The sequence below is a fragment of the Budorcas taxicolor genome, chromosome 15, assembly GCF_023091745.1.
Source record: "Budorcas taxicolor isolate Tak-1 chromosome 15, Takin1.1, whole genome shotgun sequence".
In the NCBI taxonomy this organism is placed as follows: Eukaryota; Metazoa; Chordata; class Mammalia; order Artiodactyla; family Bovidae; genus Budorcas; species Budorcas taxicolor.
The window spans coordinates 48,160,252-48,172,866 of NC_068924.1; the positions used below are offsets into that span (position 1 = coordinate 48,160,252).

General features: G+C 37.4%; 1 protein-coding gene across 1 annotated transcript; it reads right to left on the minus strand.

Moving 5' to 3' along the window:
- Positions 1-8,767: 8,767 nt before the first annotated feature.
- Positions 8,768-9,706, minus strand: LOC128060278 (olfactory receptor 52E1-like). Its single transcript, XM_052652654.1, has one exon. The coding sequence runs from the start codon at positions 9,704-9,706 to the stop codon at positions 8,768-8,770; it is 939 nt and encodes a 312-aa protein (XP_052508614.1).
- Between the last annotated feature and the right edge of the window lie 2,909 nt (positions 9,707-12,615).

Below are 12,615 nucleotides of genomic sequence, written 5' to 3' on the forward strand. Positions count from 1 at the left end.
GAAGTCAGGAAGGATTCCTCCAGCTCCATTCTTCTTTCTCAAGACTGCTTTGGCTATTTGGGGCCTTTTGTGTTTCCATATGGGTTTTGAATTTTTTTGTTCTAGTTCTGTGAGAAATTCCATTGATAATTTAATAGAGATTGCATTGAATCTATAGATTGTGTTTGGTAGTATAGTCATTTTCACAATACTGAGTCTTCCTACCCAGGAACATGGAATATCATCTCTCCATCTGTTTATGTAATCTTTGATTTCTCTCATTAGTGACTTATAATTTTCTGTGTACAGTTCTTTTGTCTCCTTAGGTAAGTTTATTCCTAGATGTTTTATTCTTTTTTTGAAGTAGTAAATGGGATTGATTCCTTAATTTCTCTTTCTGATTTTTCATTGTTAGTATATATAAATGCACGTGATTTCTGTTAGTATATAGAAATGCAATGATTTTGTGTGTTTTACCCTGCAACATTGCTAAATTCACTGATTAGCTCTAGTAATTTTCTGACACCATTTTAGGGTTTTCTATGTACAGTATCAGGTTATCTGCAGACAGTGAGAGCTTTATTTCTTCTTTTCCAATCTGGATTCCTTTTATTTCTTTTTCTTCTCTGATTGCTGTAGGTAGGACTTCCAAAACTATGCTGAATAATAGTGGTGAAAGTGGACAGCCTTGTCTTGTTCCTGATCTTAGGGGGAATGGGTTCAGTTTTTCACCATTGAGAATAATGTTTGCTATAGGCTTATCATATATGGCCTTTACTGTGTAGAGGTAGGTTCCTTCTATGCCCATTTTTCAGAGAGTTTTAATCATAAATAGTTGCTGAATCTTGTCAAAGTCTTCTTCTGCATCTGTTGAGATTACCATCTGGTTTTTATCATTCAATTTTTTAAAATGGTATATCATACTGATTTGCATATATTGAAGAATCCTTGCATACCTGAAATAAACTCATCTTGATCATGGTGTATGAACTTTTCAATGTGTTGCTGAATTCTGCTGGCTAAAATTTTGTTGAGGATTTTTGCATGTATGTTCAGCAATGATATTGGCCTGTAGTTTTCTTTTTGTGTATTGTCTTGTCTGGTTTTGGTATCATAGTGATGGTGGTCTCATAGAATGAGTTTGGAAGTGTTCCTCCCTCTGCAATTTTTTGAAAGAGTTTTAGGATAGGCATTAACTCTTCTCTAAATGTTTGATAGAATTCTCCTGTGCAGCCATTTGCTCCTGGGCTTTTGTTATGGGGAGATTTTTTATCACAACTTCAATTTCAGTGCTTGTCATTGGGTTGTTCATAATTTCTATATCTTTTTGGTTCAGTCTTGGAAGATTGAACTTTTCTAAAAACCTGTCCATTTTTTCCAGGTTATCCATTTTATTGCCATATAGTTATTCATGATAGTCTCTTATGCTCCTTTGTATTTCTGCATTGCCTGTTGTAACCTCTCCTTTTTCATTTCTAGTTTTGTTGATTTGATTCTTCTCTTTTTTTCCTTGATGAGTCAGCTAAAGGTTTGTCAATTTTGTTTATCTTCTCAAAGAACCAGCTTTTAGTTTTATTAATCTTTACTATTGTTTCTTTCATTTCTTTTTCAGGTATTTCTGCTCAGATCTTTATGATTTCTTTCCTTCTGCTAATTTTGAGATTCGTTGTTCTTCTTTTCCCAGTTGTTTCCAGTTGTTTTAGGTGTAAAGTTAGCTGTTTATTCAATATTTTTCTTTCTTAAGGTAGGATTGTATTGCTACAAGTATTGCTACAAGTATTTTTCTTTCTTATGGTAGGATTGTATTGCTATAAGCTTCCTTCTTATATCTGCTTTTGCTGCCATCCCATAGGTTTTGAGTTGTGTTTTCATTGTCATTTGTTTCTAGAAATTGTTTGATTTACCGAGTAACTTGTTGGTTATTTAGATGTGTATTGTTTAATCTCCATGTGTTTGTATTTTTTTAAGTGCTTTTCTTGTAATTGATATCTAATCTCATAGCATGGTGGTCAGGGGAGATGTTTGATATGATTTCCATTTTCTTAAATTCACTGAGGCTTGATTTGTGACCCAAGATGTGGTCTATCCTGGAGAATGTTACATATGCACTTGAAAAGAAGGTGTATTTTGCATTTGGATGGAATGTCCTGAAGATATCAATGAATGTATCTAATGTATCATTTAAGACTTGTATTTCCTTATTAATTTTCTCTTTTGATGATCTATCCATTGATGTGAGGGGGTGTTAAAGTCTCCTACTATTATTGTGTTACTTTCAATGTCTCCTTTTATGTCTGTTAGTGTTTATCTTATGTATTGAGGTTCTCCTATGATGGGTGCATAGATATTTACAATTGTTGTATCTTCCTCTTGGATTGATCTCTTGAACATTATGTAGTGTGCTTCCTTATCTCTTGTAATATATATATATATTTTAAGGTATATTTTGTCTGATATGAGGATTGCTACTCCAGCTTTCTTTTGCTTCCCATTTTGCATGGAATATATTTTTCCATTCTCTCACTTTCAGTATATGTGTCTTTAGGTCTGAAGTGGGTTTCTTGTAAACAGCATATATATGAGTCTTGTTTTTGTATCCATTCAACCAGTCTGTGGGAGTAAATGGCAATCCACTCCAGTATTCTTGCCTAGAGAATCCCACAGACAGAGGAGCCTGATGGGCTGCTGTCCATAGGGTTGCAACGAGTCAGACACGACTAGAGCGACTTAGCATGCATGTATGCATTGGAGAAGGAAATGGCAACCCTCTCCAGTATTTTTGCCTGAAGAATCCCAGGGACAGAGCCCAGTGGGTTGCCATCTGTGGGGTCGCACAGAGTTGGACATGACTGAAGCGACTTAGCAGCAGCAGCCAGTCTATGTCTTTTGGTTGAAGCATTTAATACATTACACTTAGAGTAATTATTGGTATATATGTTCCTGTGGCCATTTTCTTAATTATTTGGGGTTGATTTTGTACATTTTTTTCTTTTCTTGTATTTCTTGAGTATATAAGTCCCTTTAACATTTGTTATAAAACTGGTTTGGTGGTACATAATTCTCTTAACTTTTGCTTCTCTGAAAAGCTTTTTATTTCTCCATCAATTTTGAATGAGATCCTCGCTGGGTACAGTAATCTTGGTTGTAGATTTTTCCCTTTCAGTACTTTAAATATATCCTGACATTCCCTTCTGGCCTGCAGAGTTTCTGCTGAAAGATCAGCTGTTAAAGATGTGGGGTTTTCCTTGTATGTTACTTGTTGCTTTTCCTTTGCTGTTTTTAATATTCTTTCTTTGTGTTTAGTCTCTGTTAGGTTAATTAGTATGTGTCTTGGTATGTTTCTCCTTGGGTTTATCCTATATGGGACTCTTTGTGCCTCTTGTACTTGATTGACTATTTTCTTTTCCATGTTGGAGAGATTTTAAACTGTAATCTTTTCAAAAGTTTTCTCATACTCATTCTTTTTTTTCTTCTTCTTCTTCTGGGGCCCCTATAATTCAAATGTTGGTGTGTTTGATATCAGAGACCCTGAGGTCTCTGAGACTATCTTCAGTTCTTTTCATTCTTTTTATTTTATTCTGCTCTTCAGAATTTATTTCTACCATTTTATCTTCCAACCTATGGATTTGTTCTTCTGCTTCAGATTCTACTATTGATTTCTTCTACAGTATTTTTAATTTTAGTAATTGTATTGTTTTTCTCTGTATGTCTATTCTTTAATTCTTGTAGTTCTTTGTTAATTGATTCTTACATTTACTCCATTCTATTTTCAAGGGTTTTGTTTTTTATCATCTTTACTATTATTATTCTGAATTCTTTTTCAGGTAGTTTGCTTATTTCCTCTTCATTTATTTGAACTTCTGTGTCACTAGTTTGTTCCTTCATTTGTATAGTATTGCTTGCCTTTTCATTATTTAAGTTATTGTGTTTGTGGTCAAATTTTCTCAGAATTTAAAGTTGAATTCTTTCTTCCTTTTGGTTTCTGCCCTCCTGTGGTTGGTCCAGTTGTTTGTGCAAGCTTCATATATGGTGAGATTTGTGCTAAGGTTTTTTGTCTGTTTTTGTTTTTCCTCTGATGGGCAAGGCTGAGTGAGGTGGTAATCCTGTCTGCTGTGATAGTTTTGTATTTTTATTTCGCTTGTTGTTTAGATAAGGCCTCCTGTAAAGGGTGCTACTGCTAGTTGGGTGATACCCAGTCTTGTAATCAGGTGGTTTCCTTTGTGTGAGTTCTCACTATTTGATACTCCCTAGGGTTAGTTCTCTGGTAATCTAGGGTTTTGGAGTCAGTGCTCCCAAAGACTAAAGACTCAGAGCTTGATCTCTGGTCAGGAACAATGATTCCACAAGTGGTTTGTTACAGCATTAAGTGAGAATAAAACAAATACCCAAAAATGAGAAACCAAAGAGAAACCCCAGATAAATGGCAGTTACAAAATCAGGCAAATAATAATTAAGATAATGGAGTATACACATATACATATTCATATACATAAGCAAAATAAAAACAGCCCAACAAATATAAAGTATAATAGATTGACCTGGTGAACAAAGGAAACCAAAAATTATATCTACCAGTTAAGAACAAAACTAACTAAATTGCAAACTAGAAAACAAAACTAAAGAAAGGTGACAAGTAGAGAATAAAGCAATGAACACAAAACTAACAAATATGTCGAGAGGAAAGGAAAGAAAGCAGAGATAAAAGAATAGACATGCAAAGTTAAATAGAAGTAGGTAAAGAAGATTTATATACTTTAAAGATTAACTACAAGGGGAAAAGAACTGTAAGAAAGCAAACCAAAGGATAAATGTAGAAAAAAATAATGCTAGATTAAAAAGAAAATTAGAAGTTAAAATTTAAAAAAGAAAAGAGAAAAGAAAAAAAAGAAAGGAAGAAAGGGGAAAAAAATGTTCCACAGAACTGCAAAAGTGCAACTTAGAGGCAGAAAGTGAAGTCGCTCAGTCGTGTCCGACTCTTTGCGACCTTGTGGACTGTAGCCTACCAGGCTTCTCCGTCCATGGGATTCTCCAGGCAAGAATACTGGAGGAGGAAATACCATTTCCTTCTCCAGGGTATCTTCCCGACCCAGGGATCACACCCGGGTCTCCCACATTGGAGGCAGATGCTTTAATCTCTGAGCCACCAGGGAAGCTCTTAGAGGCAAAGGTTGATAACAACAACAGCAAAAAAGACTTAAAAAAAACTCAAAAATTAATTAGATTTCTTAATGCCAATAAAATCAACAGCTACAACAGAAGGGGAAGAAAAGGAAAAAGAAAATCCAAAGTAATCTACAAAACAAGTCAAAACATAAGGATAATAAATGTTCTTGAGTCACTGCTGTCAGAGTCCTTTCCTTCACTGGGAGTCAGAGTCCACCTCACCTCCCTAGGATGTCCTCCAACACTATGCTGATCTCTGGACCTGCTATGGGTGCAGTTGAGATTCTAATCTGGTCCTATTCCTGTGTGTTCTTGCCTCCAATGTCCACAGCTATCAGAACTAGTGCATTTTGTTTTGTGGGAGCCCTCTATGTCCTTTTATACGTTCCTTGGACACAGAGTCTGTCTAGTTGATCATGTGGATTTAATCCAATGTGGGAAGGTTTGGGGCCTTCTTCCTTAGCCACACTGCCTCTGGGTTTCAACTGTGGTTTCTTTCCATCTCTGCATGTGGGTTTTCCACTGGGGTTTGCTCCTGAGGCTGAGCTGGAGGACTTGTGTGAGGGTCAGTTGTGGAGGTGGTGAAGCTGCTTGGGTTGCAGAAGTTCTGACAGCACCAGGTACTCAGGGGAGTTGGCAGCTGGGGCAGCAGGAAGCATAGTGCTCTAGAAGGGTATGGTAACCAGTATTGACCAATACACTCCAGTATTCTTTCCTGGAGAACCCCCCTGACAGAGAAGCCTGGCAGGCCTCAGGCAACACGGTTACAAACAGGTTGGACACGACTGAAGCGACCCTGTGTGCATTGACACAAGATTTTTTTTTTTTTTTTTGCCTATGGCAGCTCTGTCCCAGTGAGGGTTGACCATGGAGGTGGTGTAGCTGCTTAGCTTGCAGGGACCCTGATGGTGCCAAGTGTGCAGGGACATGGACTTCCTCTGCTGCAGGAGTTATGGTCCTATCAGAGTCTTTTTTTTTGAACCTCTTGTATCTAGCGCTCAGAGGCCTCTTTGGCCAGTCTTTCTCTATAGCTCCGCCTGTTTAGGCACTTAGAGGTCTCCTTTACCTGGGGTCCTTCTCTGTTTTTTGGCACATCAGGCACATAGAGGGCCCCCCGCCTCGCTGAGGTCCTAGTCTTTAGATCTGCACTTCAGGCATGAAAAGGGGCACCCTAGGTGGGGTCCTACTCTGTAGTTCAGTGCAGTCAGGTGTTTGATGGGCCAGCCTCTCTATTGTTCAGCTGCCGATGCGTGTGGGGAGAGAGAAGCTATGGTGGTGGCACCCCCCTCCGCATGACTCAGCAGTATTGCCCTGCTCCCATGGCTGCCTGGCTTTCCTCCACAGACATTTCCCATCACAATCTCCTCCCTGACATCCACTTGATCTGTCTTTTCACAGCTTACAGTAACCTTCACCCTGGGATTGTTCTACAATTCCTAAACTCCAACTCCCAGCTGCTGAACCATCTAGGGGACCTGCATGCCTATCTGGGGTATATATGGCTGTGGCAAGAACTCTCTGAGTCTCATTTCCTTTAGGCTGCCACAGATCAGCTGTTTCACTCGCAGCCTTAAATGTTTCTCCTCTGATTTAGACAATTGCCCCAGTGAGGGAATCAGACCACTGCTTCAGTTCCCCCATCCACTAGAGCAGGTCCAGTCCTACTTACACTGTTCTTTCCTCTAATTCCTTCATCCTACTGAGTTTTACATGGTTCTATATATTATTTTCCACTGGTCAGGTACTCCTGTCTGCCCTCAGCTGGTGTTCTGCATTCACTTCTGTGTCTGAAGGTGTATTTCTTACGTATCCATGAGGAGAGATGTTCTCCACGTCCACCTACTCCTCTGCCATCTTGTTCTCAACAGCTATATGTTTACTTAACCTTTCTTTGTCTGTTGTGTCATCATCTGTTTCTATATTAAATCATAGGATAGAAGCTAAAGAAACTGTACTAAAACTAAATTTAAAGTTCTGTTACATGATAATTGTGTGACTGTGTGTAAGTCACTTCACTCCTAGATATCTACTTACTTTTAAAACTTGAACTACCTATAGAACTACATATAGTTTCTATAACATTGTGATTGTTCAAAGAATGTTAAATTCCATTATTATTAGTTTTATTACCTCTTGTGTCTTAATGTTTTTTATGATTCTTATGTCATATGGAATTTGGGGGTACTTTTCCCCTTGTACCCTATATAAGGAATCAGTTTTTCTTACCAGTTGTGTCTACATCTATTTACATGCAAAACCTATATACTTATTTTTGTTCCACAGTCTTTGAATACGTTCATGTCATATATTTTGGTTTACTCAGTTGAGAAATAAGGAAGTTTCTATTCCAATTTTGAAAATGCTACTTCCCCAATATAATATTAATGTATATTGTTATTACTGCATGAGTTCTTTTTCTTGGTACTTGAATTACTTGTTCATAGACCACTCTGACTTCCCAGGTGGCTCAGTGGTAAAGAATCCACCTGCCAGTACAGGAGATACAGGAGATTCTGGTTAGATCCCTGGGTCAGAATATTCCCTAAAGAAGGGAATAGCAACCTGCTCCAGTATTCTTGCCTGGAAAATCCCATGGGAGAGCTAGGCAGGCTGTAGTCCATGAGGTCACAAAAAGTTTTGGACACAACTGACTGAGCCCAACACACAGCATGGCACATACCACTTCTACTAAGGTGTAGATCTACCCTATTATGTTGGTGCTTTCATTTTCACAGGTTCATTGAATATTTTGCTAAAACTACTGGTAAAGAAAAGTCTGAGGGCATATGTGCTTTTTATTTAATGAATACATAAACATTTTGCTTAATATTTCTATGTTATATTTCACTAGCTGTAAAAACTAGTTTTATTAAATTATTCCTCTTCCCTTCCACTGCTCAGTCTTACTTTCAGACTTTGTCACTTTAAGCCAAATCATGAGGGCATGATCTTATCCTGACATGGGCCAAGATCAAACAAGAAAACTACAAAAAAAAAAAAAAAAGTTGCCTTTGTACTTTTTCTCAAACTCTGCCTTTGTTAGTTTGGAATAATATTTTCTCTGGTAGAAAACTTTGAGTTTTTGTCCTGTTTAAAACACAGCTACCTCCCCATGCTTAACCCTTCTGTCTTTTCAGGTAGATAGATTTCTCCAGTTATCTCCTCTATATACACTCCTTTTCATCCCGTATTATTATCTCCATTTCCTGAGCTATAGAAAGGGAATAATTAGCAGCTACTTCTCATCATAGCTACAAGAATTCAAGGAGTTCATACTTTAAAAGTTATGAAGTATGGCTCATAATATGTGTTATGAGTCTGACTCATAATATATGTATGTAAGTGAGTGTTATTATATTAATATTAGTCAATTTTTGCCAACCTCGTGTGCTTTTTTCTCTTTAACTTATGCAGTTGTTTACATTTGTGTGTGATTATATCTATGCATATATTAAATATTTATTATTGTCCCTTTTGGATTATTGTTTCTAAAATGAGTGAAATACTTTGTAAATCTATACATAGAGTATCATTGTCCCCTGACATTGTACTATTTCAGTCATTGGCAGAGAGATGAAGTTTCGTTTTCTCCTACTCAAGCCTCTTCATCTCTGAAGAGCAAGTTTCATAATCTGTTTCTGAAAGTTCTAATTACCCTTTCTCTTATCTGCTTGGTTCTCACCCCATAAATAACAGGATTTAGAGCAGGTGGGATGACAACATAAAAGTTAGCAAGAAGAATGTGGATGTACTGAGGAACATTTTGGCCAAAACGGTGGGTCATGAAGGAGAAGAATGCTGGAGTATAGAAGGCCAATATGACACAGACATGGGAGCCACATGTGCTGAGTGCCTTTAACTGGGCACTCCTGGAAGGTAGGCAGAAGACAGCACGCAGGATATGGACATAGGAGATGACAATGGCTATGATGTCAAACACCAAGATAGAAATAGCACATAAGCCATAGATGATGTTGACTTTTATGCTGGCACAGGACAGGCGGGCAATGCCCATGTGCTCACAATAAGTGTGGTGGATGATTTGGTGCCCACAGAAGGGTAACCTCAGGATAAGCAGAACAAAGGGAATTGCAATAGCTAAGGGTCTCAGAAGGATGAGCAATGCTATCACTAATACCGCCTTGTTTGTCAGCACCAGTGTGTAGTGAAGAGGGTTACAGATGGCCACATAGCGATCATAGGCCATGGCCATGAGCACAGCCGACTCCATGCCAGTGCATAGGTGGATGAAGAACATCTGGGCAAGGCAGCCCTCAAAGGAGATTTCTCTCAGCTTGAACCAGAAGATGCCAAGCATCTTGGGGATGGTGGATGTGGACAGGCCCAGGTCAATAGATGACAGAATGGCCAGGAAGTAGAACATGGGCTGATGGAGACTGCATTCAGTCTGAATCACATAAAGAGTTGCAATATTTCCCAGTAGAGCAGTCATATATACAATACAAAATGGAAAACCAATCCACATATGCACACCTTGTAGCCCTGGAATTCCCAGAAGGAGAAAAAAGTAGGGTTGGAACTGTGTGTCATTAGGAGGGACCATGCTTCTCTGGCACTGTGACAGCTGCACATTTCATACCAGATGTCTCATTCATTGAGAGGCTCCAGCACTTCTTGTCCAGTTATATGGATTTCCTACAGAATTATACAAAAATATGTGTGGTCTTTTCTAGTCACCAAGCCCATCATGACATAATTGTGTGACCTTTATGGAAACTAAAATACATCATTCTTGTTTAATTTTGATGCATCTTATCAGATATTACATTTATTTTCATTAATCTCTTCAATAATTTTAATGATTAATTTATTTAATTTTATACTTTTATATTTTATTATTAATTTAATTTAATGAAACTTTTATCAAAGATCAATAGCTTATCAGGCAAATGGCCAGATATTTGGTGTGCACAGATAAATTAAGCATCATTACTCCTCTTAGGGAAGTTCAATTATAGCTTAAGAATTAAAGCAATAATAAAATGGTTTCTTTGGAATTGTAACAGGTATATTTTCCTTTTATCCTAGGCAATTACCATCTCATAGTTAATTGCCACAACCTGTGAAGATAGAACTTGCACAAAATCTTTTTAGAAGTACCAAACCCAGTAAAGAAAGCCACTCAATCATCTCCTATATCTCTTTCATCAGAAACACCACCATTGTAGTTTGGGTAGACTGTACTGAATGTAGGAAATCCAGACTTATGGTGGATATAGTTGATAGAGTTGACTTGGCCTCACCATTAGATTTTACAATTGATTGTTGAAAATAGCAGAAGAGATAATGATGAAATTGTAAGAGCTTGGTTCACAGCAGCATGCAGCTTCTTAAGTACTTATTCAAAGTGATATTTAAGACATAGTCCTGAAAACATAATAGTAGAGCATATGAAACTAAATTGGAAAGAGTCAAGGTGATGGAATTTTTAATATAGAAGAAGAGGAAAGTTTCAGTATTAAAGTATCATAGTTGAGAAGAGCAGAACATTTGGATTCTGTGGATCACACAGAAGTCTGGATCACTATTTTCTTCAACTTTTTCCCTCTTCTTTCATGCCTACACTTTATCTCATTTCTCTATGTCAGATTGTGACTACCCTTCAAAAATATCTGTCACATTTCTTTAGTGTACAGTGTTACCATCTTGTCATGTATTCTAGCAAATATTTACTTAGCACTGTGCTTAGAAATTGAAAAGAGGAGATTTCGAAGATGTATCAGTTGCTCACATCGGGCTGCACTCTGCCAGGCAGTTAATGTACAACAGTTTAACTACTTCTTAAAGCTGTCAGAGATTAAGGTAGTCAGGAAGTAGGCCAAAGCTCTCCACATGGTTCCTATAAATATACTGAAAGAGGGATTACACAGCAGTGGCTTCTCATCCTTTACAGCCTGTGGAGAACTACATAAAAATACAAGTTTTAAGTCCAAACTCTGGAAGTTTTGAATGGTATGGTATAGCACCTCATGATTTCTGTGAAGCTCCTCAAGTTATTCTGATTCAATGTTTTTGTCATTTGGGAACTGCTGCAAAATAAGATAATGTACATAAGCATTTATGAGTTAGAATGTGTTAAAAATATGTGTGCATTTAGTAAACTGGTATGTAATTCAATATCTCATAACCCTGACTTTATATGCCCTTTACTCTTCTCTGAATTCTCAAAACAAAATTTAATCACTGATTCCACCCAGAACTATGATACTTACAAGTTTCGTAGTGCTTCATCCCTTTCCTCAACTGGAGTTACTTATGGGAAATCTTTTGTTTATTACATGTATATCTTCTAAGCACTTAAATATGCATATTGGCACATTTCTAAAGAAGTACATGAAAATAGAAAGATTGTGTGCTTAGTTGCTCAGTCGTGTCCGACTCATTGCAACCCCGTGGACTAGCCCACTAGGCTCCTCTGTCGATGGGGATTCTCCAGGCAAGAATACTAGAGTGGGTACCCTATCCCTTCTCTAGGGGATCTTCCTGACCCAGGAATTAAACCAGGGTCTCCTGCAATATGGGAGGAATTTTTTACAGGTGAGCTACCAAGTTATGTGGTAAATATAATCATCAGCTATTAACATTTTTCTCAGGATTTCCCTATGCCCATGCTCCTCTGTTAAAAAAAGAACAGATAAGAAAAAAACATAAATAGACTTATGTAGATGAAACATTTCATGTTGTTTGAAGACTCTTGAAATTCGAAATTCTTGGAGCCCTACTTGTTCTCCAACTCTCAGGCAGAAACTTCCATGAATTTCACAGATTTTGTGCAAAACTACCAACTGATATGTGGATTTTGTTTGTTTGTCTACTCCATTTATAAGAGGAATGGTAATTTAGAAGGTCAAAACTTTTCAGTTAACTAGATTGTGATTGTCTTTTTATCTTGAGAGCTGAATGGAGGCTAGAGAAATACACAAAGTTAAGTTCTGCAAAATAATTGCAAAATGCTAAGAGAAAGCAAGGGAGACAAGATTGAAGGTGAAGATACAACCACGACAGGCAAAGGAAAAAGTGAGATAAATGACAAAGACTTAGAGAAAGACAATGCAGGAAATTGTGAAGGGATTTGCATATGCACACATGCATCACTTATCCAAATATTTAAGAATGATGTTTTAATAAAATATTTGTTGGAGTACAGCTCTGAATCTATGTAAATTATCATCTTGTTACATTTTGGGGTGATACCTTCTATATTCAATTAGCTTTCCTTTTTTTCTACATTTCTGTCATCTATTTTGGCTCATCTTAAATCTCAATGAAATGACCACAATAAAATGGTTCCTGTCTTAGTACATCGTTTCTGGCCCCAAGGCCAGACTTACCAGCAAAGCTTTCTGAATTAGCTAGTTCAACTGCTCCAGAATGTTTACATTTCATGTACTCTGAGTGCAATGGGAGATTCATACTGTAAACACTGCCTTTAAAATGGAGTGTCTCCAAACA

Coding starts and splice junctions, on each gene's coding strand:
- LOC128060278 (XM_052652654.1), bottom strand. CDS start 9,706: ATGGTCCCTCCTAATGACACACAGTTCCAACCCTACTTTTTTCTCCTT.